The sequence below is a fragment of the Puma concolor genome, chromosome D1 (genome assembly GCF_028749965.1).
Source record: "Puma concolor isolate L17-30 chromosome D1, mPumCon1.1.hap2, whole genome shotgun sequence".
Lineage (NCBI taxonomy): Eukaryota > Metazoa > Chordata > Mammalia > Carnivora > Felidae > Puma > Puma concolor.
Genome location: NC_141676.1, coordinates 62,591,538 through 62,619,493, shown reverse-complemented (window position 1 = coordinate 62,619,493; position 27,956 = coordinate 62,591,538). Strand labels below are relative to the sequence as shown.

Sequence of the window (27,956 nt, the reverse complement as noted above, 5' to 3'; positions counted from 1 at the left end):
GTAGGTAGAAAGAAATAAAGTTTCTTCACTCACTCTAACTCTCCATTTGCTAGAACAATTAGACAGTTCTCCTCACCTCTCTGGGCCTCAACTTCTTCACCTATGAATGGTCCTAATACTAGCATCTCACAATTTGGTTGTAAGGGTGACATTCCATGATGGATGAGGAAGCGCCTTGCACACAGTAGGTGTTTAATAAATCTTAGTTTCCCTTCCCTCCTCTGGTTCATTGCCATATTGCCAGGACCTGGCACACGGTAAGGATGCAGTAAATATTAGCAGTTTATTAAAAGTACAAATTATTAAATGATGAGGAGGTGATGATTGTGGTACAGGCCATTAGGAATATCTTGGAGAAAATGGAAAGAGAAGGAAGAAAGTGGAACAATTTAGGCTGTCGGTGGTGACAGGTCCTCGATTTTTAATAAAATCAGGTGGTGGCAGTCCATCTGGCTAAGTGTGGGCCCATAAGGTTGATTTTCACTCTGTGTTGGAAATTATGCTCCAGCCTGATTGATTTTAGCACCTCTTTAATCCAATATCAGACGTGAACATGTCCCGGCCGAGGTGATAATGAAGTAGAGGCTCATCTGTTTGTAGACATGTGTGCCTCTTAGACAGAGTGGCAAGCTTGGCATGGGGAGCCCTCTCCCCCCTCCTCTCCCTGTGAGTGGGAAGGGGCCCAGCTAGAAGGGGCTGGCGGCCAGTGCCAGGAGTAATCTGGCCGGCCCAGACCACTGTCCCCTGCCCTACACACCTTCCAGCCCAGGAAGCACGTCAGTGCAGACGTTCAGTACAGCATGGGGGAATATATCTTTCTCATGCTCTGTCTTCACTGCCTTCCAGCTTGGGGCTGCCTGCTAGATGGAAGTGGCAGATGTGAGCATTCTAGGCAACAGGTATTGTGGCTACATCATTACCTGCTGTGAAACAGTCATCAAGAAGGAGCCGTGGGGACTGCTCTTTTTTTTGTCACGAAAGGTGTCCGTCACTCACATGAAATGGCAAATCGTCAGTCCTTTGCCTTGCTGTACTTGGTCAGAGTGGGTCCGTAAAACACTCCGGAGTCATGTAGGTTTGGTGGCCCTTGAGAAGAGCCCACTCCTTCGCCTCCAGGCTTTGATTCCCCCTGTGTGTACTGCCCCTGTGATTTCCGTGGCCCCTTGACAGCATGGGGAGCCTGGGAGGCAATTGTCAGCCACACTTCCTGCATCAGTTTACTAAATCACATCGTAGGAACCAGAGTTGCAGAGAGCTTGAGTTTCAAAGCAATTCTTAACCAATGCTTTATGGGGCTTGAGTTTCCCTCCCAACTAGACACTGCATAATGGATAGGAGGGCCATTACTTACTCTCCAGGTGCCTGCAGATCCCTGTTTGTTATGTATGAATCTTGCCCATTTCCTTTCAGCTTCCCTTTCTTTCGCCCTCCTTCTTATCTCTCACACCCCGGGAGAGTCCATAAGGCCCGAGACATAGCCTGAATGTCACAGCGTATACAAGTCTGTGGACCAAGTCTAACTCAGCTCTGTATCCCTCACTTCCCAGGCAGGCACTGGGCTGCCCACTCTCGCCCAGCTCCCCGGTCCCTTTCACATACCCACCACACTGAAATACCAGACATCAAGACTTAACTAGAGCCAAAGAGATCGATAAAAAGATGGAAAATAGAAGCCATGAAGAAAAATTTGTAAAGAATAGCAGACAAAAGAAGCAGTCCGGGCTCGCTGAATTGAAAAAACGGGAGAATACGGAGCATGATGCCCTGGGAGTGGGGCTCTGGGCTTTTCCCATTCCTTATCCCATCTGTCTAATTAATAACTGCCAAGTGGTTATGATCACCATTTTACATGAGGAGACTGAGGCTCAGACAGGTGACAGAAGTCACCTATGGAGTGAATAGCAGTGCTTAGACAGGCCCTGAGCTGTTTGGGCTTCGCCTGAGATCCAGGCCTTCCTTTTGTGGTCAGACTCACATCCATATCCACAACAAGGTTTCCCTCCAGATGAACAGGCCCAGCTCTTGGCAAGATCCAGTCACACCCAGCTCTTGGCAGGGCCAGCTGCCCCTAGCCCACTCACCACCTTGAGAATATGTCTTTTCGAGTTTGTCTTTACTTCCTCCCCACGCTCATGCTCTCGTGAAAGGAGCTCGTGAGCTGGGCCAAAGTTCTGTTTGATGGTTACAAATGTTCTGTCAAAGTACAGATGCTCTTCAGGTCTATGACAGGAAAGTCGTTCTCTGGGTATTTCCCCAAACCATGGATATTCTCTTAGAGAGCCAAAACCTAAACTCTTGGTTCAGAACAAACTCCATCACTGTTTATTGAAGATGGCACTGTCCTACTTCTGCTACCCAAGTGTGGGCCTAGAAAGGGTTGAGTGAGGAGCAGGCAGAGTGGGTGAAAGTTTCAGCAAAGGACAAGAGAGTCAGGCTCCAGAGCCTAGAATCCTGAATCTGGGGGCATCGTCTGTCAGGAACAGGATTTGGCACTAGGTCAGGGCAGTTCATCGTAAAATCCCTGGGAGAGGGAAGAGCAAGCCAGAGCAGAGAGCCCAAACCCGCATAAAGGTGAGGTCCTGTGTTAGAGTCTCTATAACCAACTGCACGGGTGAATGCTGGGTTGGTCTGTAACAACAGCCCAAGTAGGAAGGAGCCTAGGGTGTTCAGTTCAGAAGAAACTGACAGCGTCATTCATACAGTCCTTCTGTAAACTATAGGCGACAAGCGCTGGGCTAGGTTCTGGAAAGAATGAGGAATCAATGCACCTGGGCCAAGCAATAAACATGTGACTCCTGGGCAGTGTGTGGTGGGCCAAGAGGAGGAGGGCACATGGTGCCCTGAGAGGGAGGGAGCTAGAATTCTGACCAAGTAAGGAGTTTGCAGGAGCTCTCCAACCACAAGAACAAGATGAGGACAGGCCTTGAGAATGCATCCTCAAGTAGTGGCTAAAAGACTCTGTCCAGAGACATCACAGCCGAGAGGTGGCAGGTGGACCGGGCCACTGTTTCTAAGTCCTGAAGGACTGTCAAGGGCAGAAGGAGTCACCCCAACAGGTAGAACAAGGCCCAGTGGCTAAGTAGCTATAAGAAGAGGGACCCAGGCTCAATTCCGAAAATAACAAGTCCTAACAGAACTAAGGGAAGATGGGACAGTCCTTCTGTGGATATAGCAAACTCCTCATCACAGGGAACCAAATGGTCCCTTGCTGGTGATTCCGTAGAAGAAAAGCATCAGACTGGGAGAGGGCTGTGAACAGAGGCCGGCTGGCCACCGGCTCTCCTGGACACCACAGAGACCTCACGGCAGCAGGGAGTCTGGGCCTCAGTCTTCAGCTTCCCTTTTCCACCTCACGCGTACTGTCAGTTGTGCCTTTTTGTAATTCCAAAGGCCTGCATTGAGTAATCTATCATAATCAGAGCTAAAATTGCCGTAGGATCATAGGATCTTAGTGACTTAAGAATAATCCCTTTGAAATTTAAGAAACAAAACAAATGAACAAAGAAGGAGGCAAACAAATTTAAAAAAAAAAAAGAAAAGAAAAAGAAAACAGACTCTTAAATACAGAGAACAAACTGGTAGTTGCCCGGAAAGGAGGTGGGAGAGGGGATGGGTGAAATAAAGTGGGTCAAGAGTACATTTATCTCGGTGAGCTCTGAGAAACGTATAGAATTGTGGAAGCATTATATGGTATACCTGAAGTGAATATAACACTGTATATTAATTATACTTGAATAAAAAATCCATTTGAACCTTTTCATTTTATATATTGAGAAAATTGAGGGTCAGAGAGGCTGAGTGATGTGCTCGAGATCGCACAGTAGTTCATGGCAGAGGCAGGACTAGGCTTAGGGCTCCTAATACCAGGGCAGGACTTGTTCCACTTTATTCTGCTGACTTTTCACTGAGCTTCAGCTCTAAGGGTCCCTAGGTACCAGAACCACCATAGCAGAAGCTCATCAGCTGTCCTGTGTCCTGGCAAATGGCTCTCCATAGCAGTGATTATTAATGTCGGTTTTGGTAAAATCTCTGTAATGAACCATTTCCCCCAAAACCAATGCTTTATGGAATCTCTGTTACGGTTTGTGGTTATAGTGAAGTCTTTAGGTTTTAGGGTCTCCTCAACAAGTGCTCAGACCTTTTGGTGTAATTTTTTTCTCCTTTATGTCTCTCTTTCCCCCACCCCCACCCATTATCCTCTTCCTCCTCATCTCCTGTTTCCTGCTTTTCCTGCTCCCCCCTTTTTTCCACCCCTCCCCCTCTCAAACAGCTTTGACTTGGTCACAAATGGCGGCATCTCTATCATCCTCCGGTTTGAGCGGGCACCTTTCATCACACAGGAGCACACCCTCTGGCTGCCTTGGGATCGCTTCTTTGTCATGGAAACCATCATCATGCGACATGAGGAGAATGAGATTCCCAGCTGTGACCTGAGCAACTTCGCCCGCCCCAACCCTGTCGTGTCTCCATCCCCGCTGACGTCCTTTGCCAGCTCCTGTGCAGAGAAAGGCCCCATCGTTCCAGAAATTCAGGTACCCAGCTTTCTTAGCCATATTTCTCTGTGCTTTTATTCACCTGTGGGGTGGAGGAGGATCTCAGAGACAGGGGAAAGGGAGATCTCATCAGCCCACCATGCAGAATCCAGCTGCCAGACCCCACAGCAGCCGTGGCGTATGATGGTCACCCCTCTTCCATACTCAAAACACAGGAGCACTGGAAGCTTCCTGGCACACTCAGGCATATAATAAACTCCCACTCCTTTTCCACTCTGCCATCCAGTTCACTCCCACTTTCCTTTCCCCCCAGCCTCCAATGTCCCCCTCTATCATCATTTCTGTGGAAAATATTTATCATGATAGGTTCTACCAACAGGAGTGGGACAGACAGGCATCATAATAAAGGTTCAGTGAGAAAATATACATGAGGCGCTTTAGCACAAGGTGTAGCACTCAGTAAGCGCTCAATAAATTTTCTCCAGTATTATTCTTATTTAAGATTATTTTATACACACTGCCTTCATGCCAGAGGCATGCTTTGGCTCAAATCTCTACATACAAGTGCTTTACTTAATTATCATTAAAAGGAAGTAATTTGGAAAGATACAGTCTAATCGGATTGAAACCAGGATAGATTCTTGGCCTAACAAAGCTGTGGAGAGTCAGATGTCTTCTGCCATCCCAGCCCAATCTCAGATGGCAGGAACAAAGGCCAAGGGAAGAGAGATGGCAGGGAGAGGTCCCAGGCTCGCTCGCTTGCCCACCAAGAGCTCTGGTCATGTGCATGTTAATAGGTTGCAGGGGTCTGTGGAGCAGGGAGCGTATACACTTTCGTGTGTATGTTTCATGCCTGGCTGAGCAGTCATATCTGTGTGTGCGTGTGCATGTGTGTGTGTGTGTGTGTGTGTGTGTGTGTGTCCTGCTGATGGGCTTCTGGCGCCAGCCCACAAGGACATACAGCCATTTTGAAATTCTCATTGCACCCTCAGGTTGAAAACCTCGCTCCTTTTAGAGATTCGGCGCCGGTCTCCTATCTCAACTACCAGGCTGACCTTTCTTTTGAAATGGTTGTCAGCGGAGACAGAGCTTGCTGGAGAGAAGTAATTTGTTACTCAACCCTGGTTCAGCTCCATCTAGACATTTTCCCAGGAGCAGAGACTTTGGAACAAATGAGGTTAAAGGTCCCACCCTGTTCGCAGCGCTCCCTGGGCTGGGTGTCTGTGAGCCCAGCTGGGTCACAAACCTTGCTTATTATCAGATTCATGAAACACATGAAAACAAGCTCCTGGGTTTTTCTGGCCCTATCATTGGCCAGCCTTCTCAAGCACTGGGAGATGTACACTGTAAAAGGTGTGTTGAAGATAAATATTTATGAGAGTGTCAGGATGGCACTCGAACCCTGCCTGTGGTTCACCAGGGTATAGAGCCTTCTTTGTCTAGAAGCTGCAAGCTGATTTTTAGGAAGGTTGCTTTGCTTTAGCCCCAGTCCCTAAAATTTTGTGTGCTCAGAACGGGGTAGGGAGAGCTCACCCCCATATGTGATATGAAATGGACAGAAGGGAAAAAGCTTTCTTTGTGAAGGCCCAGTTTCTCCATGAACACCAGAGTAGAATAATCATTGTCCTTTTAATGGATATGTTAGCCTCAATTGATTTAATGTCCCCTTCTTAAAACAGAACCCAGAGCATCAAGCTGATAGAAGTTCTCTGCTTTCGCCATGTGCCTGAGAACCCTGACATTGATTTAAAGTTTCCATCTTGGAAATGAGCCCGTTACATACAGGAGATAAAGTGCCACCTTCCCCACCATTCTGTTCATCTAGCACAGCATGGGGCATGGAAACTCCATGCCTCCAGTCTGACCCCTTTCTGTGGGTGAGCTGGAGGGAGGCATTGGCCACAGGCCCTTGGCAGACCGTGCTCTCAACCCTGCATAATTGTTTGGCCAGCCTCTTATGGTCTCTGTTTATTTTCCTGAAGAGGAAAGGTATTTGAGGGTCTTATTTTAGGAAAGTTTTGAGGGAGAAACTGCCCTTGCTGAGGCGGCTGTCCGTATTAGTCTGAAGGAAAGTCTGTCTTCATATTACCCTCAGCTCCCAGCACCAGCACCAATGGCAGCAGCAGCATCCTGTTTACTGAGTACCTGTCATAGGCTGGGCACTTTATATGTGTGACCTCACTCAATCCTCACAACTACTCTGGAGAGGAGGCTGACGTTCGGCAGCTTGCACGCGTTTCTCAGAGGGCATAGCTAGTGAATGAGAGGCAACATGATGATAAATATTTTACACGCATTATCTCATGTGTTCTTCTCACTAATGCAGCAGGGTGAGCATCGTCATCCGCGTGGAATGGGGCCGGGGTGTACCACATGGAGCTGGTCCGGAGCCAGGCCTCCTGACTCTTGGATCCCTCCTCTTCCCTCCCGTTTCCCCTTTGCCCCTCTTCCCCTCTTCCTCCTGCTTCTCTTCACACTCTGCCTCCCCCTCTTCTTTCGTCTCTCTTTTCTAGTTCCTGCTCCTCCTCTCCCTCGTCCCCCATCTCTGCTTCCTCCTCTACCTCTTGAACACCCAGAGCACATGGGGCTTGTCAGCCCCCCTCCTCCCACGAGTCCATGACCGTCACTTGCTGTGTAATCTGTCTTCTAGGCTCTGCAGGAGGAAATCGCTATCTCTGGCTGCAAGATGAGGTTGAACTACCTTAGCAGCCGTACCCCTGGCTACAAATCTGTCCTGAGGATCAGCCTCACCCACCCTACCATCCCCTTCAACCTCATGAAGGTGCACCTCATGGTGGCAGTGGAGGGCCGCCTCTTCAGGAAGTGGTTTGCTGCGGCCCCGGACTTGTCCTATTACTTCATCTGGGACAAGACAGATGTCTACAACCAGAAGGTGTTCGGGCTCTCGGAAGCCTTCGGTAAGCCTCTCAGCCCCAGGACTCAAGGCCATCCTCAGAGACACAGTGACGCTTGGGGACGGGGGGCTCTTTTTCCACTTGCCGTGTTTCTTCCTCCTCCCTTCCTCTTCCCAGAAATTCCTACGGCTTAGTCGGCCTTCAAGACTTTTTGGTGGCCATCCGTGACCTAAGAGAATGTACTCAAAGACCTGAATGTGGAAAAGCTGATCATTTTTTTTAAACGGGGTTACAAAAGCAGAAGGGCCCTTGAAAAGTGCTCTGGTGGTATATGACAGCTAAAAGAGGCTTTGTGCCACGAAGATGCAGCTATGGCCCCCTCACAACCATCTGGCCTGAACTCACCCATGAGAAATGTGGGAGTCTGGGGCTCCTGGGTTTCTTCAGAGTTATTGAGGTGCAGGAGCTAAGATTCTGTCTTCATCGGGAAGGCTTGTTGGCCTTTTTACCTTATTTGCAATCAAAGAGGTTCTGTCGTTGTTGATGTTGTTGTTGTTGTTGTTGTTGTTAAAGTTTTTATTTGTTTTTGAGAGAGAGAAAGGAAGAGAGAGAATCCTAATCAGGTTCCATGCTGTCAGCACAGAGCTCAACGCAGGGCTTGAACTCATGAACCGTGAGATCGTGACCTGAGCCGAAATCAAGAGTCAGACACTTAACTGACAGAGCCACCCAGGGGCCCCCCTCCTCATTGTTTCTGTCTGTTTTTAAGATGAAGCAGAAGGTGACTGTGGCCTCACCTGGAGTCCCAGCCCCACTCAGACGTTGGGCTTCAGGGGCTGGCTGTGTTCATTCCAGCCTCCGTACATAGCAGAGTCCCAGGAAGGGTTCAGAGCTGGACTGTAAGCAGACCTAACCCCTGCGGGGCTAATCCCCCAAACACGTAGAGTATCAGCCCAGGAAATTCCTTCTCATCTTGAAACCTACTCCAATTTCATTCCCTTATTAGATTGAGCGATGGCAGAATGAGGAAGCAGAGGAGAAATAATGTTGTAAAGAAGAAAGAGAGGAAGGGAGGGAGGGAAGGCAGGCAGTCAATAAGAGAATGTCTGTTGAACACCTGCTCTGAACAGTGTGCTTCCCTGCACGTTAATATCCCACTTAATCCTCACAACCACCCTGTGAATCAGAAATTGTCCTCGGATTCTGCAAGAGAAAGCCGAGGCCGGGAGAGGTGAGGGGACCTCCCAAGGATGGATGAGACAGGAACGGAGCTGGACTCTTCCCAGTCCCTCCCTGTAGTTTTGCAGCCCACCCTACCGCACAAGGGCATGCTGGGAGTGAAGATGCCGTCTCTTTCTGTCCACTTTCCCTTCTGTAACTCAAAGTACTTCTGGGGTCTCATAAAAAAAAAAAACAAAAAAAGCCTTGCAACCTCTTCAGGTGAAATGGGTATCCTTAGTGTCCACCAGCCAGGGACAAAGGCAGGTGTCTGCATAGTGGGACTTCAAGGGCTGAGGCTCACTTCCCTTAGGTGACCAATAGGAGGCGTAGAGGCTGCTTAAGGGACTCACGGTCACACAGAAGATGTCCCTGTGAACATTCCCCTCCTGCCATAGATGGCTAACAACTTTTATGGCACCTAAAGAAACTTTGAAGGGACTGTCCACTTGTTAATTCCTGTCCTGAACATGCGGTAGGATATTGACCTCTTGACGGATCCTGTCTGCACAGAAAGATGCTTGAAAGAAATGGCATTCCTGTCTCTGCTGGTTCCTTTCCACAGGGCAGGTACAGGGCTTTTTACAAATCCAGTCTCGGGACGGCTGCCATGGTTAGCCTGCATCCCGGTGCCCTCCTGAGGAGGTCTGGATTTATGAAACAGAAATGAAACCAGGGGATTTTCAAGCTTTGAGACTCAAAGCAACTTCCAGCTTTCAAAGTACCCTAAGTGAACTCTTTTTCCATGTATTCATTATAAACGACCTTGACTTTTTTCTTTAGTAAAGTAATACCATTATCATTCATAAAAATTTGATGAATGGACAAAAATATAAATAAATTCATACATGTTTCTATAAAACAACTACTTGTTAACATTTTATTTTCTTTTCTCGTTTATAGTTTGTGTATAGTTTTTTTTTAAGCCTAGATAGAATACTGTATATACAACTTAGCATTATTCCGTAAGCATTTTCCATAACACCCCACTATCTTCATAACCAAATTATCCGGTGGCTGCATAATATTCCTCAAGTGGGTACACTTTGAAGACGTACTTACTTATTTGTTTATAGAGCGTGAGAGCTGTGGAGGGGCAGAGGGAGAGGGAGAGAGAATCCCAACCAGACTCCACACTCAGCATGGAACCCAATGCCAGGCTCAATCTCACGACCATGAGATCATGACCTGAGCCAAAATCAAAAGTCAGATACTTAACCGACTGAGCCATCCAGGGGCCCCATCGAGTGGGTACACTTTGATTTGCTCAACCTGTAACCCCTTTTAAACTTTTAGATTACTTCCGATTCGCACTATTATAAATAGTCCTGCAGTGAAGAGTTTTGTGCCTGAAGTATTTTCCATGCTAAAGGATTATTTCCTGGGAATTGATTCTCCTGGGTCCTTTTTAAATTGTTTAGTACTTTTTTTTTTTTTAACTTTTCCTCATAATGCACAATTGCTCTATTAAAAAAGGATATTAAGGCTCAGGATTTCTAAGGCACTTAGAAATATGACCTTTTCTCCTTTTCTACGAAAGACAAGCCAGAGCCTTGCGTGCATATCAAAGCCAAAGAAGAGGCTTTACTCACCTGTGCACTTTGCGCTTTTGCTCATCTGTGCGCTTTTGTTTCCTACAGTTTCCGTGGGTTATGAGTATGAATCCTGCCCAGATCTGATCCTCTGGGAAAAAAGAACGGCAGTGCTGCAGGGATATGAAATCGATGCTTCTAAGCTGGGAGGATGGAGCCTAGACAAACATCATGCCCTCAACATCCAAAGTGGTAAGTGCATTAACAGATTTCCAGGAGCCAGGCCATGGTGTGGCCCTTGTCTCGTATCCTCTGTGCCCTGCCAGATTTAAAAAAGAAAAAAAATGCACACTTCAAATTACATGGGCTTGTATGTGATCAGTCATCAGAAGGATTAGTCAACAGATATTCCTTGGGAGCCTGCTCTGTGCTTGTCACAACTAGGCAGTGGAGATGCAGAAATGAAAGACCTCAAGAGATGATATTCTGGTCAGAAGCAAACACTTCCCAGGCAGTCTCCAGGCTGTGCCGTGGATGGTGCCATCACACACAAAAGCACAGGACACTGGGGCATGGAGGGCAGCAACTCAGTTTCCCGGTTCAGCACGGTGTCTCTTTGGAGAGAACCTCTGAACTGAGTCTCAAAAGATCCAGAGGATCAGCCCTATATATCAAGTAGGGAGAACATTCTAGGCAGAAGGCACAGTATATGCCAAGAAGTCTAAAAGAAGAGTAATTGGAGAGAAGGTTTCTTATGGTTTGAGCAAAGGATGAAGTGAAGGCAAAAGCTGAAGCAAAAGCCAGAGCTTGAGCAGCCAGAGCCCAGGGTCAGAAGACTGGGACTTTGAACTTCATCCAGAGGCCGATGTCAAGCCTCTGAAGGGTTTCAAGCATCCAAGTGACATAATCAGCTCTGTATTTCAGATAGCCCACCTTGACTGTGTTCCAGGATGGGACAACTAAATATGCTCCTGATGTCAGACATCTCCCACCTACTCTGGAGAGGCCCTGGATGCTACTCAAAACCACAACATTGTGTCTCTAGTATACTTTACATGTTCCTAATATTTGCAGAGAATTTTTGAATCTATGGATTTTTTTTTCAATCTTACTTTACAGATTCCTGTCATCCAGTAGTAGAATATTGTAGACAGCGAAATTTAAGGCACTTTGCCATTTGGTAATGAAAGGAAGGGCAGAAGGTTTGGAAAAGTACATGCACCCAAACCCACAGCAGACCAAATATCATAAACTCGTGTCTAAGCGTGTCCAGTGGTCAGAGTCAAAAACTTTGCACTGCTACTAAAATTGCCAAATAATTTTAATAAAACGATTTGAATAAAAAAAAGGTTTAAGGAAAACTAACCAACTAATTCTAAATTTTATGATAGAAGAAAGATTTGTGAATAGCTGAGACAGCCTTTAAAAGAAAAAGGAAAAAAGAGGTACTGCCAGACGGTTTGGTATCCGTCTTAAAAGAAACCACAGTCTCCAAAACTGTGGTGCTGGTACCCGAGTGGATAAATAGCTTCTATGGAACAGAGCACGGGGTTCAGAAACTGACCTATAAGTGGTCATCAGGAATCATTTTGGCCACGAGTGCCAGCAAAGCCAAAATAACAGAATTGCAAACAGGCAAAAAGTTTGTTTCTCCCTCGCCTGAAAGTCTGGAGGTAGATAACCCAGGGCTGGCTTGGCACACTGCTGGCTCAGGGGCTCAGGCGCCTCCCCTCCCACTGCTCCAATCAGGCCTCCATCCCCAAGGTTATGGCTCACGGTGACCGCTGAAGCTCCAGCCTTCATATCCACATCCCATCCAGCAAGAAGGAGGAAAAGGGCTAAGGGCAAGCCCTTTCCATTGCAAGGACACCTCCCGACAGCTGCCCACCCCATTTCTATTTCCATGCCACTGGCTAGAACTTAGTCACCTGCCAAGTGTAGGCGGTTCCAGATAGTCACCTGGACAGCCAAACATCAGGGGTTCTGTGGCTACAGAAAAAGGATGGGGGACAGGATGGATACTCGGTGGAGACAGACAGTTATTTTAGAAATCGTATTGGAAAAACTGGCTCAGTGGGTGAAGAAAAGTAAAATTAAGTTCACACTACATACAAAATAAACAAGATTGATTACAGATCTAAATGTAAAAGGTAACACTTTGAAACTAATAGAAAACACAGAAGAATATCTTTATGATCTCAGAGAAGGATTCCCTAAAACCAAAAAGCACAAACATTAGAGTAGGAAAATGGTTTGATTGGACTAGGTAAAAATGAAAGATACCTGTTTAATAAAGGACAAAGCTAATAGGTGACAGCCTAGGAGAAGATTCTTGTGACCATAAACCCAAAACTCATTCAGGCTTCAGTATGGAAGGAGTGAGGTCAGAGGCACAGTCCAGTTTGGAGACTGTGGCAATAATATGGGAGATAAAGGATGATCTGGGCCCAAAATAAACAGTGTGGCTATGGGATGAAGGCTACAAGTCACTGAGGTCAATCCCTTCATTTGCTGGTGAGGAAACGGAGATCCAAGACCTGTTAAAACAGTAGGAAAGCCAATACAACATCTGGGATCAGCCCATTAGGAGCAAAACCAGGTAAAAACCCAGGTGTCTTGAATCTACCCTGGTGAGAAGAGACTGAACTTCACTCATGCATTTCTCTAAACATTGATTGAGATCTACTCTGTGTCAGGTTCTGCGATAGGCACTGGGAATATAGAAAGGGAAATAACATGGTTTCAGTCTAAAGAGAGAAAAACATGTGTCATAAAAAATCCACACTGCAGTAGAGATGGGGACTAGGTACAGGAGATGTGTACAGTCTATTTGAGAAGGAGTGGAGCTGAATGATTAGGGGCCTGGACTTAAGAGCACTTCTGCTACTCTCCGTGTAACCTCAGGTAAGCCACTAGCCTGTTCCCCCCTGTGCATCCAGAGGGGACAGTGATTCCTATCTTACAGAGTTGTTGAGAGCGTTCAATCAGGAAGGCAGCATGGCCTGTTCAGGACACTCTGGGTTTCATGATGGGGGTGTGGCAGCCTTGGGGGGTAAGTCTTGGAAATGGTAGGCAGAGATCTTGCATTCCTTGCAAAATTGAGGCAACTCTGTGGTCAGCCGCAGAAGACAGCCATTTCCTGCTCCATAGGTGATTCTGTTCTTCTGTCCTTGTCCCAGGCATCTTACACAAAGGGAATGGGGAGAACCAGTTTGTGTCTCAGCAGCCACCCGTCATCGGGAGCATCATGGGCAATGGGCGCCGGAGAAGCATCTCCTGCCCCAGCTGCAATGGCCTTGCCGACGGCAATAAACTCCTGGCCCCCGTGGCCCTCACGTGCGGCTCTGACGGAAGCCTCTACGTGGGAGATTTCAACTACATCCGGAGGATCTTCCCCTCTGGGAATGTCACCAACATCCTGGAGTTGAGGTATGTAAGGTGATGTCCTCCTCACACTTCCTAATACTGTCCCTTTGCTATCCCGTGGCGCCCACCTAGCATTACCCACAACACCCAGAGGAGCCTCACCTGTCAGAGTCCATCTGAGACTTTTCACTTCCCAACTCAGGGCTAAACTGTAAGCTGGGGGCTCTGGGGAAGCAGGTGCTGCTCTCCACCGGGCACTGAAAGGAAGACCAGCCACTCGTGGGGTAGGGGGATATCTTTGATGCCCAGAAGATGTAGAAGGCTGCTAACAACCAGGAATTAGACTTTTTGGAAGGCCTTGAACTTCTTTCTGTTTCCTGGCACCAAACAGATTGAAATTAGTCTCATGAGACCTCTTATAAGGACAAAGATGGCAGAATGGACAAAGCCAGCGTTAGTAGGTTTGGCCCTGTTACTAAACACTCATCCGAGTTACAGCAGTCCTCTTCAGCTGTCTGGTACTGAGATAAAGGCCCATGGGCTGAAATCTGGCAGTGCCTCTGTGCTCCTAGCATGCTGCAGGGCCAGCCGACTCCACCTTTTCTTTCTCCCCATCCCAACCGTGAGTGATGGAGCATAGCCATACTTAGAGCTCGGGGAAGGGCCTGATGGGTTGCATTTTCTCTAGACTCCCTAAATTGGGTCTTCTTAGAACCAGAGCACTGTCACAGGGTGGGTTCTAGGGTTACAGAGAAGCTGTGGTTAGAGACAGGGTTGCCTCACACTCCCTTTCAAGAGAAATTGCCCCAAGTTCCTCAAAATTGCTTTAGGGAGTAGGATCTGCCCATGTCCTGGGCAGGAGTTCGTGTGAACAGAACAGGCCTGTGAGCTGGAAAGCCTTCTTCCAAACTGGCCAGGGAAAAGGAAACTCACTTCTGTGAAGTCCCAACTATTTGCCCAGTATAACAGTCCTGCAAGATATTTACCACTGTTGCCCTTGACAAACAAGACCAAGGAGACTCGGGGAATTTAAAGAATCTGCCCAAGGTCCAGCTTCTAGAATGGCGGACCGAAGCCCAAAAGTCCATCACACAGCTCTGCATGGCCAAAGAATTGTCACCTGACCCAAAGAGGGCCACTTTGGCTTTAATGCCTTGTTAAGTTATCCCCTGGAAGTAATTGCCTGCTGAGAATGTCTCTGCAGTGCCCATGTGAAGGAAGGGAAGGCTTGCTAGCTGACCACGGTCATGGCAGCCCTCAAGAGGAGAGGGTTCGTAGTCACCCACACACACAGAGACAAATGAAGCAGGAGGTCTTTGGCCATGACAAGAATCAGAAGCCTGAATTCTGTGGACTCATAGGAAGTGGGATATCAGGCTTTGTGAGAACCACCAATGGAATATTCTCTGCCTTTCTTCTCTCTTTTATGAGTTTCACTGCCACAGACATCTGTCAGGGAACAAGGAACCCGTAAGCCTGTCTGCTCCAGTCAGCTGCTCACATTGTCTTTCCACCTCCTGTAGGGTAATGGGAAGAACCACAGCCTAGGGGTCAGCCCACCTTGGCAGAGAAGCTGTCCAGCTGTGGGCAAGACATCTACCCACTCTGGGCCTCCATTTTCACATCTTCAAATAGATGCCCCATTTTCCCTGCCTCCCACCTTTGAGGGGAGATCGTGGAAGACAAATAAGTAGGGAAGGGAGGAGTAAATGAAATTTGGAAAGAAAAATACATGTATCAATATGTTGTCAATCTTGATGTATTTTCTTCCCGGCCTGTCCCCCCCGCCCCCGCCCCCTGCCCTTCTAATTATGGTATGTCTCCAGTTCTGTATTCTGTCATGAGGAGGATCATGGTGGACTACGCAAGTTTTGAATACCCTCTGTAGGGCAGCCAACAGAGGCACACCATGTGCACTCTGTGCACACCAACAGAGGCACAGCAGTGAACATGCGTGTCTCAGGGAGCGTGTCTCTGTACGGGGTGGGGGGTGGGGGGGAAGCCGCTGCTGCAGCCCCTGTCTTAGCTTTGGTGAGAGCAGCCGCGTGTGTCAGGCTCATCCCCTTCCCCGAAGTCAGCAGTAGTGGTGCAGGTGAAGCCATGCCTCTTCTGTGATATGTAGCTGCTTGTAAGTGAGCTCACTGACAAGTAATATCCAATATAAAATAAATCAGTGTCATAGCTGCTAAGTCTTTATTTATTATAGTATTGTACAGTACCATTGCTGTCAAGTTCTCAGGCTGCTAATAATGCTTCTAACCCCGCTGCTAACACCTCATTCTTTCTTCTATTCCCTGCTCTCCTGTCTTCTGTCAGAAATAAAGATTTCAGACATAGGTAAGCCAACCAGTGGAGAATTTCCTGTCTCTCCTCTGCCTTGTTGCATGTTGTGTGGTAAGCTGCACGTGTCAAATTCAGATGGCTCACTAGCAAATGGATCCTGTGTGATTGGAACTGATTGGAGGTAATCAGTTACAATGAGAGGAAGTCATTAATAATGGTGGGGGTGGGAGGTGAGAGCCCGAACTCCTCTAATCTCTAGCAAAGTGTAGCAGTTACTTGGGTAATCTGTGGACATGACAGACTGAAATAATAGGGGAAACAATTTTAACTTTGGCATAGTAATTTGAACACCAGTCCGTTTATCCTTGGAGTAAATGAGGACAACCTCCTAACTGTGTTCAATGGCTTTCATGGTCACAATGGGACGTCTTGAGAACATCTCAACCAGGTGAAGAAGTTGGACAAAGACAGGTTTCAGATTTGCACTTCTGTGGGCATTGCAGGTGCCTTGGCTTTGGTGGCTAGGATGCTAGGTGACCCCACCAGAAAGTTTGCCAGCAAGGGAAGAGTGGGGAGGAATGTTTAGGCCATATGAACCACCCAGATAGGTGGTTCATCAAATAGGAGCTTTATCACAGAGTGGATTTGTCGTGTAGGTTCACAGTGAGGCTCAGCAGGCAGAAGGGAGCCACCTCATCAGAGACACCAAGAGAAACGTCTGCCCATCAGCACCACTGTCTTTGGGGCACTCTTCTGACTCCTGGGGAACAGTCACTTCAGAGTCCCCTGCCTCACACACATCTGGGTGACTTGAAGTAGCCGTGGGCAAATGGAGCTGGGGCAGCTACCCACAGCTGCCCCACAGTGGGGCAGTTACCCACAGGTGGCTCATACCAAAGTGGCACGTGGGCTGGGTGCTGAGTGGGAATAAAAGAAAATCTTAGGCTGGCGGAAAGAGGCAGACCCCAAATCCAATAATGATCATATCCGTATCTATGTAATTAGATATGGTATTAATGTAACAATCGTATATATTATTTTAAGATAATAATAACATGGACAGAGCATTTAGCGTGAGGCAGAAAGAAGGTTCATGGATTTACATGGGCTATAGCAGTTCATCCCCAAAGCACCCTGTGAAGTAGGTGCTCATGGCACATCTAATCTACAGATGAGAAAATTGAAACCCGCCCCCTCCCCGCCCACCCATTGTCTGACCTTGAAAAAAAAATCACCTCATCTTTCTGAGCTTTACTTTTTGACTTGAGGTCAACAAAATCTCTCTTGGAAGCCGTTTTAAGGGTTACAGAGGATACTTGTAAAGTATCTAGCATTGTGCCAGGCACAGAGGGGAGCTCCAGACATGGCTGCTATTATTATTGCTAGTATTATCATCATCATCATCATCATCATCATCATCATCATAACAATTATATGATGATGATGGTGTCAACTTTCCCAAAAAGGAATTCAGTCCTCTTACAACCAAAGATACGTGTCTTAAAGTAAATTAAATAGAAGTTGGTAACAAGAGGAAACACATATGTGTGATTGTATGTCAGATTAGACCCTGGACTTCCTGGCAGCCAGAGTAAACAGGGAAACATAACTCTTCTCATGGTTTGCATTCTCAGAAATGGGAAAATGTGCTCACTTCTCAGAGGGGAGAATACTTTTTCCTGACACGGAAATCTAAAAGAATTTTTAGTGAGCTTTGTATGGCTGATACTGAACTATACATCGATAGATACCTTCAGGTTCAGTTTTAGAGAAAACATAGAAGTACATTTCATACGAAGATCTTGGGTGAAAACCTAGCATTTCACGTTGAGACCTTCAGTGAGTGGCGGTAACTGCCTGGGTCGCAGCGGGGTTACAGGGGACCGAGCTGGGAAGAATTAGAAGGTCAGGGTTCTTGTCCAGCTTTGTTGTGCACTTGTGTGGCTTTGGGTTGGGCATCCCGCTTTTCTGGCTTCCAGTCTCGTCATCTGTGAACTGTGAGAGCTGTGGTTTTGGTGCCTGATGTTTAGTGATCTTTTGGTACATCCATGGCATGATTTCAAAGCCAGTTTCCTGCCCTCCCTCAATTCATCGTTTTCTCAGGTGCCAAAAACTATTTCTAAAGTAAAACCAAGTGGAAGGAAAAAAGGAATTTGTTTCTGCCTTCTCTAGTTTCTTAAAGAAAATCTGGAATGAAAACACCTAAGTCTGAGCTCTGATTTTAACTGGCACCTGGATATTGGTAAATCCCTTCCCCTCTCTAGGCCTTGGTGTCCCCATTCATAAATGTCAGAAGCGGATTAAAAATTCTAAAATTTTATCCTCTCTGTCCATGAGCATTTACTGTCTCAGCTGTTCCCAGGAATGGTAGCCTGCACACATGCTCCCCAGGGCAGCCTTGCATGCCTCTGGCTGTTCAGCCTCCATACCAGCCCACCGCACAGGGACCCCTAATCCTTTGGGCATCTTCTTCTGTGGACCCTTTCAGGGAACGAGGATCCTCATTTCCTCCTGGATCTCTTCCCCAGGGTGATAGAGGATGCTTGATGCCTTTTTCAAGGGGCACATTTGAACTCAGGTCTTCATCAATCTCCACCAACGTATTAAGTTAACTCCAACAGAAAGCCCTAACTTCCCCCAGGAAGTAGGTTGGGCAGGACAATATTAAGTCTGACATACTTGGCTTTTCCATTATGCAGTAACATAAATACTCTGAAGGTTTCTCCAGGTGACCAGCTGCCATTTATTGGGCATTTTTATTTCTTTTTTAAAAATTTTATTTAATCTTTATTTTTGAAAGAGAGAGGGGGCAGAGGAACAAATAGAGAGGGAGACACAGAATCCAAAGCAGGCTCCAGGCTCCGAGCTGTCAGCACAGAGCCCGATGCGGGGCTCAAACTCACTGTGTGATCATGACCTGAGCCGAAGTCAGAGCTTAACCAACTGAGCCACCCGGGCGCCCCTGGGCATTTTTATTTCTTAATGGAACTGGCACTATGCTAAGAAATTTATATTCTTTATACAATTTTGTCCTCAGAGTAGCCCTTTAATGTAGTTGTGATTATCCCCATTTCTTAGATGAAGAAACTAAGGCTCAGAGTAATGAAGTGATTTGCCCAAGGTCACCTACTAAGTGGGTGGTAGAACCAGTATTTGAACCTCTGTCTTTGTGGCTCTCCCCCCTGGTTCTAAAAACCAGTAAATCAAGTTCTACCAGGGCCGCCACCAAATGTGGTCAGAGGATGCTAGTTACTCTGAGACAAAGGGAGAATTCTCACTAAGAAGCAGGGAATAGATTGCCTCTAGTCCCTGGACTCCCAGCTCCTATCAGGAAAGTCCCACACCATCCAGAAAGAGGACAGTGTGAGGCTTGATTTCAGTTCATGAATGTCCGGAATGGTACTCTTATAGCATCCAAGTGTGTACGTAGCTTCCAGAAGTGCCAAGCTCACGTTTGTGGAGGTAGAAAAGAATGTGGGTCCCACAGTGGACTCAGGAAACAGAGCTGTGACCCTTCTCTGTGCCCAGCCCGGCTCAAGATACCAGGAATCAGAACCGACTCAGACATGGTCCCTGCTGCAGAGCTGATCCCGGGGCTTTCAGCTGTAGGCCACCTTCCGTGGTTTTGAGAGTATTCAAAGGCCTTGCTGCTCAAAGCAAGCAGACAGACCACACTGGTATCCTCTGAGAACTTATTAGAAACATATGCTCTCAGGCCACACCTCAGAACTGCTGAACTGGAGTCTGCATTTTAATACAATCTCCAGGTAATTCATCTGCATATTAAAATTTGAAGAGCATGCCTCTAAGGCCTCAGTTTCCAAATCTGGCTGTGCCTCAGAGTCGCCTGGAGAGATCTTAAAGGGACAGATGCCCAGGCTCTTCAGATATTGTGGATGAGGTTTTTCTTTCTTAGGCTTTCCTGGTGAATGTGCTGTGTAACCATGTTTGAGAACCATCACTGTAAGATCCATACCATTATTATTTCCCCTGTATGCTCCCAGCAAGATGGATAGCCATTCATTCACCGGCGCATAAATTTGTGGGCTTTTCTGGAGCACTTACTCTGCACCAGCCCAGGGCCAAGCAGCAGGGACTCGAAACTGGTCCCTGCCCTTGAAGAGTTCGAGATGTCATTGAGGAGACAGACAACTAAGCAGAACAGTGTCTTAAGGTCCTACAGGTAGGAAAAGTATATTTGCTAAGGGTCTGGTGACACGACGAAGCAAGTGGCCAGTTCTCTAGGGGAGGTCTGGGGTCTGGGGGTCTGGGGATCCAGGAATGGCATTTCAGATGAAATGATGCTGGAACTGGATCTCAGGACTTGGACGTGATCAGATGCTCCCCAGTGAGTAAGGGCAATGGTGCTTCCTAGGCTTGGAGAGGCAGTGTAGGGAAATAGGAAGAACACAGCCTTTAGGTCAAGAAGATTGGAGTCAGAAACCCATCCTGCCACCTAGCAGTCTCTAGCTCTGGTCAAGGCACTTCACCTCTGGTGGTCTTAGTTTTCTGAAATACTAAAAAAAAAAACATCTGCCTTACATGGCAGTTGTGAGGAACGTCAGGCTGTGCGTGCAGAGCACAAGGATGGTGTCTGGGACGGAACACACACCCAGAGGTGGTAGCGGATGCCTTCGTACCAGTGACAGTCATCTCTCCAAGCTGTGTTCCGCCAAACGGTGGCCCTGCCCCCGATGGGGGCCCAGGTGCTGCTCCCTGTGCAGGTGGCATGAGGAAGGAGGGCGCTGAAGACTGTCCAAGTGCTCTTCCAACCAGAAAGGGCTGTTGAGATGTATAATTTCATTTGATCCTGATGACAAGCCTGTGAGCAACGCAGAGCAGGGACTTAATCATTTGACAGCCGAGAGACCTACAGTTTGAGCGATTTAGGGGACTTGCTCCAGTGAGAACCCACATCTTCTAAATTCAAAGCTAGTGTTCTTTCCCCTACACTAACCCGACTGCCAGACCTCAAATATGTCCTTGAGCAGAGAAGATGGGCCACGGCTCTTACAGACTCCCTGGGACAATCCTGCTGGTGCCACCTTCTTCTGGAATTCACTGAGCTGAGAAACTGTACATGAGTGGCACTTCTCTGGGTCACTGCAGGAAGACATGAGCCAGAAACTCAGGGGGCTAATCTAAGTGGACAGGGCCCCCACCACATTCCCGCAGGGACACATTTTCTGCCAAGGTAGATAGCACCGGTTTATCATGAGTGATGCACAAAGAAATGAAATGATTCCCCGTCCCCCCACCCCTCCCCGCTCACCGCCCCACCTCGCAGCTGTCATCAGGGAAGCAGAGAGATCCGGGCTGCCCCACATTGCAGACTGGGATCTAAGGTCACTGCATTTTATTTAGCCAGAATCAGTGTCATCTGGGAAGATCAAATCTGTGCTGCATTAGAGGGTAAGTCACAAGGGACATTTCAACATAAACAGCACATCTATCCTGTTATCCATTTCCCTCAAAAGAGAAGGAAAAGAAACACCCAAGTAATTTGAGTGAAAATGGTATTTAAATAAACTCAAAATGGAGGTACCATCCATTTAAAGCAAGTGACAGCTATACCCTAGAAGGCATCAAGTTGAACATTAGAAATACAAAAATGAATAAAATCCCATCTCTTCCCTTCAAGGACTGACTGTCAGATCTGGGAGACAGCCACATAAATAAATACCACGGCATTATGTGAAGTGTCCTGTAACCCAGTTATGAGCAGATATGAATCTCCACACACAGGGGTTAGGGAAGGTTTTGCCAGAAAAGGTGCCACTGAGCTGATACCTGAAGAATGAGTAGGAGTTTAGCAGGCTGGAAAGGGAAGGGGACAGGACACTGCACAGAGTGGGAACAGCAGTTACAGGGAGGTGTGGAGGTGTGTGTGTGGGACCAGATGTCCCTTATGGACTGCAGGGCGTACCGGGGGATACGAGGCAGCTGCAGAGAGTGTTGCTAGGCTGGGGAGTCTGAAATCAGCCTATAAAACATGGGGCGCCCTGGAAGAGAGGGCACTGGGGTGATGTGACAATGTCTGGGTTACAACAAGGAAGAATGGCCTGGAGAGGACCCAGGCTGCAGTCGGAGAGACCTGCCTTTTATTTGAAAAGGATGATGTGATGGGACAACCATGTTAGAGCTAGAGAGGAAGGACAGTTGGAGAAAATCACGTCACCTTAGTCTAATTCAGGGAGAGAAAACCAACAGGGAAATCTTAGGTCTGGGAACCTGGCCCTGTTAAGAAGCAGCCCGTCCCCAAGATAACACCCAAAGCAAGGGATGGTTATGATGACAGACAGTTGGGGCCAGATTAAAACCTTTAGGGACCTTGACACTGAAACGATTATGATGCCCCAGTCTTCATATGTAATTCAAAAAACACCAATCTGTGAAATAAAATTTTGTTTTTCAAAAGAACCCAAAACCTGCATGCCCGATGAAACATAAAATAGCTTCCTTCTAGACTCTTCTGATTGTCTTACTTGCATCTTGAAGGATTGACAGCGCGCCTACTTTGCTGGTGCTATAGACACTGCTCAGTCTGCCCTCTGAATCCCCAGCACGGTTTACATCCCACCATCCAGTGGAAATGGCCCGTGCCGGGCCATCCAACCTGAACAGAGGGAGATTCCCTTGAATTGGAAGACATTCTGGAGACTTGGAAGGGGATACCAGTATTAAGATGCAGTTTGAGGCTGGCCATGCACAGGAACTGAAAATTCGTTTCCAGGATTCCAGCTCCAATTTGGCCTAGACCTGGAGTAACGAGGCCATGCACGGGAACTGAAAATTAGTTTCCAGGAGTTAAGATTCCAGCTCCAAATTCGGCCTAGACCTGAAAGAAATTATAAAGCTGTACCATGTGATAGGAAAATTCAGGCTTAATAAGGAATACCTAGTCTGTCTTCCTCTCCAGCTGCAAAACCAGACATAATGACTAGGAATTAAAAGAACAGTCACAATTATTGAGTATCTGTCATGTGCCATGCACTACGCTAAATATCTTTCACATACGATTTTATATAATTTTCTCAGTATACCGACAGGGTGGCTGTTAATACCCCATTTTGCAGAGGAAGAAAACTTAAGGCCCAGAAGGCCAGGTAACTTGCCCAGGTTTCAGAACCTGGAAATGACAGAGCCAGACGTGAAACCCAGACCGATCTGATTCCTAAGCTTGTGCCTCTTTGCTGCCATGTGCCGAGGGGTAGCACCTTGTCTCTGCAACCCTCCAGACAACCATGGTCTGCCTTTGCTTTCCTCTGTTGGCACAGCCTTGTCATGATGACTGATTTGCAGATATGGAACTATCATCAGAACTACTCTCTTGGTTTATTTATTTTCCCTTGGGTGTTGCTGCAAATTATAAACTAATCCTGCAATTCATTACATCTGACTGCAGAAGGAAGACTGCTGGGCCCCTGATAAGTATAATGTGAGGATAGACAGAAGACTATATTGCCACCAACTGGGAGTCAGATCTGGCCAGGGACTTAGCAGTCAGTCCCGAGGAGGCAGTAGGGCTGCTATAAAAACTTGCAGGAGGAGATCTTGTGTTTTAAACTCTTGAGGTGTTTTTTTTCAAGTCAGGCCCTCTCTTGTTTCTGGCTTGGATTTACAAGCCACCTGTGGTAAGCCTCATTGATAATCCTTTTAAGAAAACATGTATTAAGTACCTAATATGGACATAGCTCTGGCTGGACATCACAGTCATTGGCAAGAGCTTTTTGTATTATTAGTTAGGTAAGAGGGATAGCTAAGCCAACCACTGGGGTCAGAAAAATTAGGGAACAATCACCCAAAAGAGGGACACCATCGCCATATGACTTTTTGCATGAAGTCTAGTTGTACATCTCTGGTTAGCTGATAGGAAGAAAGAAAGTACTCACCAGCTGGTGTGTCCTTATTTTCCAGTCACAGCCCAGCGCACAAATACTACCTGACCACAGACCCCATGAGCGGGGCTGTTTTCCTCTCGGACACCAACAGCCGGAGGGTCTTTAAGATCAAGTCCACCGTGGTGGTGAAGGACCTTGTCAAGAACTCCGAGGTGGTCGCAGGAACAGGTGACCAGTGCCTCCCTTTTGATGACACTCGCTGTGGGGATGGTGGCAAGGCCACCGAAGCCACACTGACCAACCCCAGGGGTGAGTAAGGCCTTGCTTTTTAAGTACAAGCAGTAATGTTGATTGAGGTCCTAATGGTTAACTTCCCAGGAGTTGTGAGTCTAATACCACAGTCAGGCTTAGAATTGGAAAAAATTGTAAATTCACACCCTTTGATAGCAAAATTCAGGTTTAATGCCCACTCCATTTTTCAAAAGAAATACATGTTTATCGTTGTGAAAACATTTTGGAAAATACCAAGATGTCTGTAGAGAAAAGTTAAAATTGTCATGATTCCACCTGCCCAGAGATACTCCCAGGTAACATTTCCTGCCTTTCCTTCTAGTCTTTTTTCCACGTGTTTGCATGCATGTGTTTGTGTGCTCACCAAAAACAAAATGAGGCCACATTAAACAAACTGTTTTGGTAACCTACTTTTTTCCCCCTAGATGGTATATCACGAACATTTCCCCATGTTACCCATCTTCTTTGTACTCATTTTTATGGCTATATAGTATTCCATAGAATGGATGTCTCATCACTTATCAGCCCCCTACTGTTGGACATTTATGCTCTCTCTCACGTTACTGTTTTATAAGAACATTGCAGTGTATCATCTTTGTGGATGTTCACATGCTGTAAGACGGGTTCGCTGTAAGTTTCAATTTTGAGTCCTTCAAAAAGACCTCTTAATACGCACAATCACAATTTTTCACTCGTTCAGCAAGTATTTACTGAGTGTGCGGTATGCTGTGGTTGCATAGATAATTTTAATGTAGCAGAATAAATAAGACTTGAGCGTGAATCACTGATGTGGGAGAGAGGAAGAAGTGCTCCCTGGCAAGCCAGGAGACAGAACTGTGCAAGGGACTTAAATAAAAGCCGAGAGAGGCCCCTTGTGCCTAGAAGACAGGGAAGGCTTTTTGGAGGAGAAGCCATCATTGTCGACATTCATCAGCAAAGCATCCATTATGTGCTGGCCATAAAGCTGGGTGACCTCTAGTGTCTAAGCCTCAGCATCCCCCTCAATAAAATTGGGGTAACAGTGCCTTTGGTGTCCACCTCCTAGGTTTGTTCTGAGGGTCGTAATAAATATATTTCATATGCTATACCACAAAAATGTCCTATGTGATTGTATTAGCAAATGGTGCCAGGTTTCAGGCCTCTCCTAGACCCAGATGTACCCCTAGTGAGTGAATTAATATCTGTGAAAAGTGGTTGGTAAAATGCAGCTGGTACATACACTTTTAAGTCAAAGCATTATTGTCTAGTGAAATCAGGCAGTTCTGTATTCAAATTCAGACATTGCCACCTAATAGCTGTGTGAGTTTAGGTGAGTTGCTTAACCTCTCTGAGCCACATTTTCCTCACCTATGAAATAGAGATATACTGTACAGTTGCAGTACAGATTAAATATTATCAGGAATGAAAATGCTTGGTTCATTGGTTCCAGATACCTGATAAACATTCTCATAGTGACTCCTATTATAGTTGTTGTATTACATTACCTTATGTTATCACACCACATCATATATTATATTATATAACCTCTATTAGATACCTGATTGGTCAGGTAGTAACTGTGGGGTAAGTACTGTGACATCCATGGTCCTAACTATGATGTCCTCCTAATTATGATTTCCTAACACTGAGCAAGTAGCCTGCAGCAGAAAGAACAGGCTTACACTTAGGGATCCTGTGTTATGATTCGGTCCTACTGTTCCCTGCCCTCTGACCTCCTCCTTTGGGCCTCACTTTTCCCATTGGTAAATGAGCGGATTGGGCTAAATGACCCCCCCCCCCCCTCCGCCCCGGCACCACGTGCAGTTGCAACATTCTTTTCTCTTCAGATTAAAAGCTTTTTTTGAAAGTGTCTCTCCAGGTTTTCTCAGTTGCTTCACACACATGTGTTCTCCACCCGCCCTCCTCCCACCCCCGCACACACAGACACACGCATGCATGCACACAGATGTAGTAGCAGTGAAATTGCCCAAAAGCCTGTAATTAACCCAGATAGAAATGACAAGGGTGCCACAATATGCAGACACTTCGCAGCAGGGAGGAGAAAAGATGTCCATCTATTTAGCACAACAAAAGGAGAAAAACTGAAGTAATTAATCAGGGGGCAGGTCGCTTCTATTAGCCTGTGCAGCCAACTTTGTAAACAAGAATCCTGATTGTTCGCGGAGCACTCATCAGTCCTAGCAGATGGAAGAGAAAGACAGAGCATAGCCAGGCAGACAAGAAAACTCCTGTCCTGCTACTTAAAGAATGTAATTAATTTACATTCTAGGCAGGGAGGAGGAAAGGCTTGCTTCCCTGCCTGAAGCCTGCCTTGTCCTCTGTGTGAAATCGCTCCCCAGCCCTGAGCAGCCTTAAGGAGGGGGTGGAAAGAACACCACTCCAGGGGTCTTCATCACTCAGAGCCCTTTGGGTGTCTGAAATCGCCCCAGTCACAGACACGCAGACCCCGAGCAAAGGGTCTTCACAAAGTGCTGGTTGAATTCTCATAATTATAGTTGCTAATAATTATTGAGGGCTAACTGTTACACATCAGATGTTATTATCCCCATTCTGTGGATGAGGAAGCTGGACTTAGTGAAATACCATGGCCAAGGTTATACAACTGGAAAGCTTTCTCTGGCAAGCGTCTCTACCTCTGTGAACCTTTCTCCAACTCCTTCTTTCATTTCATTGCCCAGAGAAGACTGAGCAGAGCAAAACTGACCAGAATTGCCTTTCCTTCATCATGTCTCTCCCTGGTGCACTCCACCTGGTGCTGGCTCATCCCCAACCTCCCCATCTGGACCATGTGCTCCTGGGGGTCATGTGTCGCCCCCTAGCACCCCTGAGCAGTTCTCAGTTTGGTAGGGCTATTTCTAAACTTGGGATGTTGCACCCAGGGTGGAAATCAATCTCACCCACAATAAAATGTATCAGTCTCGGCCACGCCCAGAATGAGTATTTCCAGGAGTGAGGCCAAGCAGGGATGTGTTGGGGGGGGGGGGGTGGAGAATAAACACTTCAGAATGATTCTGATACACATCACTGGTTAAGAAGTACTGATTTACTAGCATGGTTCTGAAACTTTGTTTTATATCATGATCACCCAAGGTGCTTGTCAAAAATACAGATAAATATTCAGGCTCCACTTGAGATGTTCTGAACCAACTACCTGTGGGATACATGATAGAAGGCTTCCAGATGATTCACAAACACAGCCGGGAGTGAGAAGTACAAATTTAGAACAATCCCTTTATTTAAGAGCTGAGAATCCAAACGCAGAGATACCCAGTGACTTGCCCAAGGCCACACACAGCTGGTCATGGAGAAAGTGAATGGTGAATTCAGACTGCTCTCTTCCACGTGCCTTTTCTAAACATTTATTTCACCCATATTCTCTACACAAACCCAAAGGATTCATGTTTAGGCTGTATACATCTATAATTACCAATGACCATAAACATCGAAAAACATGGAGGATGATTCTCTTGGAAGAAAAGAAAAATTGTTACCAAAATGGGGATGGATTTAATTGCGAGAATTACAAGGCTTCAGAAGTTAGGTTAACTTAACTCACAGCTTTGACACTGAAAAGGGTTCTCCTTACTGCTACGTCCAGTGCTTGACAAACCCCCAGAAGTAGGAGTCCAGTTTTGGTGACTACCTAAGCTGATAGGTAAAAATCTCAGCAGTAAGGTGGAGGGACCAGAGCCCTGGAGACTCGGGTTCTAATCCCTGCTTTGAATAAGTCACCCTAAGCCTCTGGGCATCTGTCTTCCGGCCTTTAGATGGGGAATGAATCCTGTGGGGAGGATGCAATCAAATCACAGAGGGGAGGTTCTTAATCAGCCCACAAGGCTCCATCTGCACGTAGGTTGTTACCACCTCTAACGCTGGTTTTGGCTTCTCTTTCCCAGGCATCACGGTGGACAAGTCTGGGCTGATTTACTTTGTGGATGGCACCATGATCAGACGCATTGATCAGAATGGGGTCATCTCCACCCTGCTGGGCTCCAATGATCTTACCTCAGCCCGGCCCCTCAGCTGTGACTCCGTCATGGATATTTCTCAGGTAAGGGGAGAACTCTGCCTGCTAGA

At 46.8% G+C, this 27,956-nt stretch overlaps 1 protein-coding gene across 15 annotated transcripts in view; it reads left to right on the top strand.

Annotated features, from left to right (window-relative positions):
* The window catches only part of TENM4 (teneurin transmembrane protein 4), a 2,941,751-nt gene that overhangs the window by 2,868,519 nt on the left and 45,276 nt on the right, over window positions 1-27,956 (top strand). For 12 of the 15 annotated variants that reach the window (XM_086678435.1, XM_086678426.1, XM_086678434.1 and 9 more), the window contains 7 exons: window positions 4,271-4,532; window positions 7,144-7,411; window positions 10,207-10,350; window positions 13,278-13,527; window positions 15,781-15,801; window positions 23,665-23,897; window positions 27,776-27,930. In XM_086678435.1, the coding sequence (XP_086534561.1) occupies window positions 4,271-4,532; window positions 7,144-7,411; window positions 10,207-10,350; window positions 13,278-13,527; window positions 15,781-15,801; window positions 23,665-23,897; window positions 27,776-27,930 (1,333 nt within the window). The remainder of the gene's footprint in view (window positions 1-4,270; window positions 4,533-7,143; window positions 7,412-10,206; window positions 10,351-13,277; window positions 13,528-15,780; window positions 15,802-23,664; window positions 23,898-27,775; window positions 27,931-27,956) is intronic. The other 3 variants (XM_086678432.1, XM_086678430.1, XM_086678441.1) reach the window with 1 other exon arrangement.